The 6,951-nt window shown below is 40.5% G+C and overlaps 1 protein-coding gene across 1 annotated transcript in view; it reads right to left on the reverse strand.

Moving 5' to 3' along the window:
- The window catches only part of Srrm1 (serine and arginine repetitive matrix 1), a 33,819-nt gene that overhangs the window by 15,584 nt on the left and 11,284 nt on the right, over window positions 1-6,951 (reverse strand). The window contains exons 5-7 of the mRNA XM_023722443.1: window positions 6,244-6,432; window positions 5,623-5,742; window positions 2,521-2,795 (exon numbers count right to left, since the gene is read on the reverse strand). Of these exons, the coding sequence (XP_023578211.1) occupies window positions 2,521-2,795; window positions 5,623-5,742; window positions 6,244-6,432 (584 nt within the window). The remainder of the gene's footprint in view (window positions 1-2,520; window positions 2,796-5,622; window positions 5,743-6,243; window positions 6,433-6,951) is intronic.

Consider the following 6,951-nt stretch of genomic DNA (forward strand, 5'->3'; position numbering starts at 1 on the left):
TTTTTTTTTTAAATTTTGTGGTACCAGGGATTGAACTCAGGGCCTTGCGCTTGTCAGGCAAGCTCTTATTCTACTGAGCCATCTCTCTGGTTGCTTATGGTATATTTTTGTTTGAATATGAGTTTCAGAATCCACAAAAATACTAGTCCCTTGTCCTCTGCCATTACTTTTCTCCTATGCACAAACCCACTGTCTCTTTGCTAACAGCATAAGCCACGACACAGGAGGTTGGCATTTGTGCAATCTCACTCACTTCAAACAGGGTCTCATTGTATAGCTCAGACTGGCCTCAACTCACTATATAGTCTAGGCTGGCCCCAATGTGTGATAATCCTGCCTCAGCCTCCTGAACGCTGGGACCCGTGTAACCTCTTTTAAAAAGATAACTATGTAATCCCAGCACTTGAGAAGCTGAGGCAGAGGATCCTTGTAAATTTGAGACCAGCCTGGACTGCAATGTGAGCTCAAGTCTGCAGGCAAGACCTTGTCTCAAAAACAAAAGATAACTAGTAAGACTGGGAGTGGTGGTACACATCTACACTCCAGGCTTTTTGGGAGGCTGAACACAGGCAGATCACTAGGAATGCGATCTAAGTAGTGACAGCCTGTAGAGCCTTACTAAAAAAAAAAACAAAACAAAACACACATGAAGTTCTTAATTACCTTGATGGGGTCCCTGCCACCCCAGTTCACTAATACTTCTTAGCAACTATCCTAGTTTAACAAGGGCTCAGTTCTCCTATTTATGTGCTTCTGTAATCCTATGGCTATGTGATACAAATGAAAACATTAGGAAAAAAAAAAAAAAAAAAAGAAAACATTAGAACCTGGTGAGCTTTCAAAGCAACAATAGGAATATTTATCTATTTCCCCCAGTTTGTTTGTTGCAGATAAAGAAAATATTTAAAAGCATGAACTTCACAAAAGACAGTACATCAGTGCAATGAGCATCAGTTAGACATGCCTAGAAATCCTGAGTAGACTGAAATTCCCCAATTTTGCACATAAACATACAAGGCTATAAAAAGTGATACTAAGACCGTATCCCACACTTAAAGGAACATTTTATGTATCACAAAATTAAATTCATGTTAACATTTGAAAAAAACAAAAACCAAAACAAACCCAGCCAGGCATGCTGCTGCACACTTACAATTCCAGCACTTGGGAGGCTGAAGCAGAAAGACTGCTACACCAGTTCAAGGCCAGTCCGGACTACAAGTGAGAACCTATCCCCAAAAAGCTCAAGTACACACTGCTTTTTACAGACAGGTGGTTATTACAGTATTGCTTGTCCCACCACTCCCTCTGACAGGGAGTAGTTGATCCTGTTTCTTTGGGGGTGTGGGGGTTGAGACACGGTCTCAATTTAGTTCAGGCTGGGTTGAAATCACTGTGATCCTTCTACCACAACCTCGAGTGCCAGGACTACAGGAATGGGCCACCAGTCTGGCATTTATAGTTCATCTGTGCCTTCACTACAACAGAAGTCAAAAGAAGTGAAGCGGAGTTTGCCTTTCTAAATATTATTATCGGGCTAGCCAGACAGCTCAGAGGATTGATTAAAGAGCCTGCAGACAGGCACAGGGGATGATTCAATCCTCAGGCCTGCTGTACCGACCCTGCCCTCAGGGCAGGCTGAGATACCAACTGAGATTGGGCGTGGTGGCACACGCCTGTAATCCCAGCTCTTGGGAGGCTGTAAACAGGCAGATCACTAGAGTCCAATCTAGTAGTGAGACCTTGAACACCCTGTTAATCCTTCCTTAAAATACAAAGTAAATAAATAAAATAATTATCACTCTCTAAAGTCTGGGGAAAGGAACACAGCATGAGCACATGCTGGTCTGTGAAGCTCACTATACTATGATAATTTTGTAAACACCTATTTGCTTGTTTCTAATCTGGAAACTTCAATGTTAACAGTACACCAGCATGTTAAATTGCTTCTTAAAATCTAATTACTACTATGGTAGCCTTCACAGTCCTTCCTGCCCTCTCATCCTAACTTCAACCCTAAATACCATAAACAAACCAAGAGCCCTCAAGTTTTTCAAATATATTTAGTGCCCAAAAGCAGTGTAGAGACACTGGGTTCAAATCTCCACACACACGTTTCTCAGAAAACAACCTACAGAATAAAGGACAAGACTGAAGAACTTTGCCTACAGCCTAAATTAAAACAAAATACCATACCAGCTTTTAGGAGGGACACCATGTCCTCTCCTCAGAAATTACAATGTGGCCAAAAAAACCAGAATAAAAGTCCTCAAATAAGATATCAAAAGAAAAATCATGAGGGAAAAGGGCTGACTGGTCTCAGTAATAAAACTTGATAATCTATTACTCCCACAGACCACTACTGGGTGCACATTTCTCTCCACATGTTCAATACCAGACAGCAGGTCTAAAAGCAAATAGATTTTACATGGTAACTCCTAAAGAAGATCAACAATTTAACATAGAAAAGAGAATGTAAACCTAGACACACACTTATAACAAGATTTTTGCGATCTTTACCTTTACCTGAAGTTCTCCCTGGAGACACAGAAACACGACTTTTTCTTGTACGGTTTGACTGCTGGGGCGTTGGGGAATGACGTGTTTTTGGTGGTGGAGTAGCTGGTGGGGAAGGCCTGTGCCTTCGCCTTGGAGGACTTGCTGAAGGAGATAACCTACGAGTTTTTCGAGGGGGGCTGGACGTCCTCTTGGGAGGTTTCTTTGGTGGTGACCGGGAACGAGATGAGGAGGATGATGAACTGCTCCCAGACAGCGATGCTGATGACCGCCTCCTTCTGTAGGATAAAGTGTTCACATTCATGGACTGCAGTTACAAAAATGACCTTACAGATATGTACAGTTTACCCAAAAATATAGCTACTTTCAACCAACTTTTGAGTTTATGTAGCTAAGCACATAAATGAATTTTTTAAAAAACCAGACAAAACCAGAGCCTACTACATACAGGAAACAGCTAGTTCTGAGACTAATAGAAATAACTTCTGACAAATGTTCCTGTCATGAGTTGTCTCTCCAGTCACAAAATTTGAAGTTGAGTGCTATGTGATAAGGGAACTAACCAGTCTTTCTTAGGAATGATATTGGTGTTTTGGAGTTTGCATTCAAAATTTCAGAGGAAAAGTATTTTTTATTTAATAACAACCATGAGCAACCTTTTACATTTTTAGGAAAAGATGCAAGATTAGGAATTCATTTAGCTACATAAACTTAGAAGCAGGGGCCTCTCGAATTCTGCGGCAAAACTGTGATTAAGTTCTGTTGCAATTATGTGTACCTGCAGAATTCACCTTTGGCAGAAGAATTCCTGAGAACCTGAAAAAAAGAAACCCTACCTTAAGTGTGAGAATAAAAACTGGTTGAAAGGGAATCTTACACAATCTGTAAAATATTTTGATTGCTAAATGGTTTAAGTACAATTAAAACATGCTGTTTGCAAAACTCCAATATAAGAAATAGCTGTTTCCACCAATTTTGCAATACATTAGCATTACTTTCTCTTAAGGAGAAATCATCAATTTGAAAAATAAATAAATCATCAATTTGAGAAAATTTTAGGAAAGTGTGACACATGAAATGACTAACCATTTATATCATTAGTGTCATCTGTAAGTAATAAAATCATATGTAACTTTGAATAGCAACAGTAACTTTTGGTTGAGTATGGAACTTTGAAGAACCCAAACTGCAGAAATAACCTTTTTTTTTTTTGGAGAGTTGGGAATTGAACTCATGCCCTTGCACTTGCCAGGCAAGCACTTACTTCAACTGAGCTATCTTCCCAGCCCTTTATTTAACCTCTTAATAAGGTTATTCAATATTCTGTTTTTTTAAAAAACAACTTCTTAAAACACAGAAATTTTTTATTTTTTATTTTTGTATTTTAGGGAAGGGTCTATAGGGTGTTTAGGGTCTCATTACTAGATTGGACTTATTTGTAGTGATCCGCCTGTTTAGAGCATCCTAGGAGCTGGGATTACAGGAGTGCACCAGCACATCCAGTCTCAATTGCCAAGCACTGGGGGCAGGCCAGGGGATTGAACACCTGCCCCCTGTGCCTGCTTGCAGGTGCTTTAATCCGCTGAGCTATATGGCCGGCCCCATTTTCCCTCTTTACTTACAAGTTGATTTCCCTGACAAAAACTTTTAATATCCTATCCGGGGCTGAAGTGTGTAGCTCAATGATTATCATGCTTCATGCTTAAGACCCTGAGTTCAATCAGGGGGCGGCAAGGGTTGGGGGGCTGGGGGGTTGTTCCTGTGTCAAATATAATCTGGTTTAGTCATAGTTTCTTTCAACAACAATCAAAAAACATTACCAAGAAGGCAGAAGGCAGGTATGGTGGTGAATGCCTGTACTACCAGCACTCAGCAGGCTAAGGCAGGAAGAACAAAGCAGGTTCAAGGCTAGCCTGAGCTTTGGAGTGAGTTCAAGGCCTGAATTACATACCAAGACCCAGTCTCAGAAAACAAAAACATAAAAAGGTACTGCTACCAACGGGCTGGGGAGATGACTCAAGAGAGTAAGCACTTCCCTGGCAAGCACAAGCGCCTGAGTTCAATCCCTGGTTCTGGGGAGAAGAAAAAAAAAAAAACAAAAACACAAACCTGCTACCAGTGCATCAGGCCTCTACCTAGGCAGATTTAATCTTTCTGTTACAGATGCATGTACAAGATCAAAACAGTAATTGTCAGAGCAATTTAGAAAAAATTCATACTGGCTGGCAGTCACATTTATAGCTTATTTCTTCAAAAATAACCAGACAGCAAACTACTAATAATGGTCATTTATATGAAACAAGATTAGGCAGATGCAAGGGCCAGAGTTTGATCTCCAGGCCTGCCTGCCGGCCCCGCCCCGGCACTCTGAGAGAGCCATTGAGACTGGGCATGGTGGAGCGCCCCTGTAATCCCAGCACTTGGGAGGCTGTAAACAGGAGAATCACTAGAGCCCGGATCTACATAGTTGACACCCTGTTAATTCCTCTACATCCCGTCCTAAATACAAAAAAATAAAGAAATGAGGGTATATGCAAGTTTCAATTTATGTTATCTCTGAACTGTGTATGATTATCCTCATTTAGACAATGACAAAGACAGTTAAAAGAAAAAAAAACATGATAGCAATGGTTTATTTTAGTTGGTCTTTTTTTTGAGACAGGGTCCTACCACGTAGCACAGGCTAGTCTTAAACAGTGATCCACCCGTCTTTCTTGTGAGGGGGGCTCTAAGGATGCACGACCATGCCTGCCTAGCAATTTAACACTGGTGAAAGCAGCTGACTTGCCCAGTAGCCAGCCACTTTCAAAAGTCAGTGACAAGTCAAAAGGAAGACAGCCAATTCTGTTACTTGGTAAAGTAAGTCCTACAAGATGTTAACATAAAGCATGCACAAGATGGTGAACTTGTGAAAGCTGCACTAAACTTTTCACAACTCATACACAGCATTACACTTCAACTACGACGCATTCTTTAGAAGACACTAATATCCTGTCCTGTAAGGTCTTTCTCCTAATAAAAGAGTAACTTAAATTATCCCAAAATAAAGATTATCTTAAAGTGTCAAAATTTTTGACATTTCAAAACTAAAACAAAACACCTCACCGTCTTACGGGAGATCTACTCCTTCTGTGCCTTGGAGGTGGCGGCATTCGTCGTGGTGGGCTTCTTCTTCGAGGAGATGGTCTCCTTCTTGGGCTTGGCCGCCTTCTGGGTGAGTATGATCTGCCATAACAAACACAATACAAATGAATGTGGAGCAAAGAATTTCTCCACGCAGTTTTTTTCAACCACTTTTTTTTTAAGACAAGATTTTGCTAAGTAGTCCATGCTGGCCTCAAACTCACAATGATCCTCCTGCCTCAGCCTCCTGAGTGCTGGGATTACAGGCACCAGGATGCCAAGGTTCCAATATCACGTTTTAAAAAATAAAACTTTTATTCTTTTGAGACAGGGTCTTGCTATACCCCAGGATGGTCTTGAACTGATTATCTCCTGTTAAACACTAGAATTACAGACATGTCACAATCCTTGACCTAAAAACAAATATCAAGGGTCACAATTTTCAATTCACGTAGATTTTTACTGTGCACAAAACCAAATTTTATAAATTCCCTATTTAATGCAAAAAATAACATCCTTATTAAATACTTCTGCTATTTTGAAATTAAGAAAATAAACACACTACCATCTAAAATCCAGATTGAACTGAGGGCCACAACTCACCTTGATCGGGACCTATGGCGCCTTCTTGGTCGAGTATGAGAAGGAGACCGAGAACGGGTCCGTGACCTTGACTTGGAACGTGACCGAGATCTTGGCCGTGTCTTGTCTTTTTCTTTTTTGGAATTTTTCTCCGGAGTAGGTTCTTTAGGTTCTGGCATGGGCTCAGGCTTGGGAACTTTCAGGATGTCACTGTGAAGATAAATGAGTATTATTTTTTTCCTCCTCTTTTAGTCACTCACCTAAGTCAATACAAGAATTACAGATTTTTCATTTTGAAGTTTCCAAAATCCAGATCTTTCTGCCTCTAAAGAATTATGTATAGATAAGCAGAAACCAATGTGTACAAATTCTTACTTCCAACTTCATATATTTTAAAAATACAAAATTGTCCATAAACTAGTGTGGTAGCGCATGCCCTTAATCCCAGCCCTCTGGAGGATGAGGCAAGAGGATCACAGTGAGTTTGAGGCTATAGTGAGGACCCTGTTTCACTTACAAAAAAAAAAAAAAGAGAAAGGACACTGTGAAGACTCAGGACATAGGAGAACCTGTACTGTAACATCATGTAACTCGGTTGTGCTCCAAATTTTCTCATCAAGAAGATTATGGAGCCACAGAGGAATGTGATCGATGATGTATAGTGTGCCTGGGGAGAGTCACATGGAGAGAAAAAAACAATCTCTCAGGCTTTCACAGAGAGCAAACTGG

Source organism: Octodon degus, unplaced genomic scaffold, assembly GCF_000260255.1.
Source record: "Octodon degus isolate 3935 unplaced genomic scaffold, OctDeg1.0 scaffold00092, whole genome shotgun sequence".
NCBI lineage: Eukaryota > Metazoa > Chordata > Mammalia > Rodentia > Octodontidae > Octodon > Octodon degus.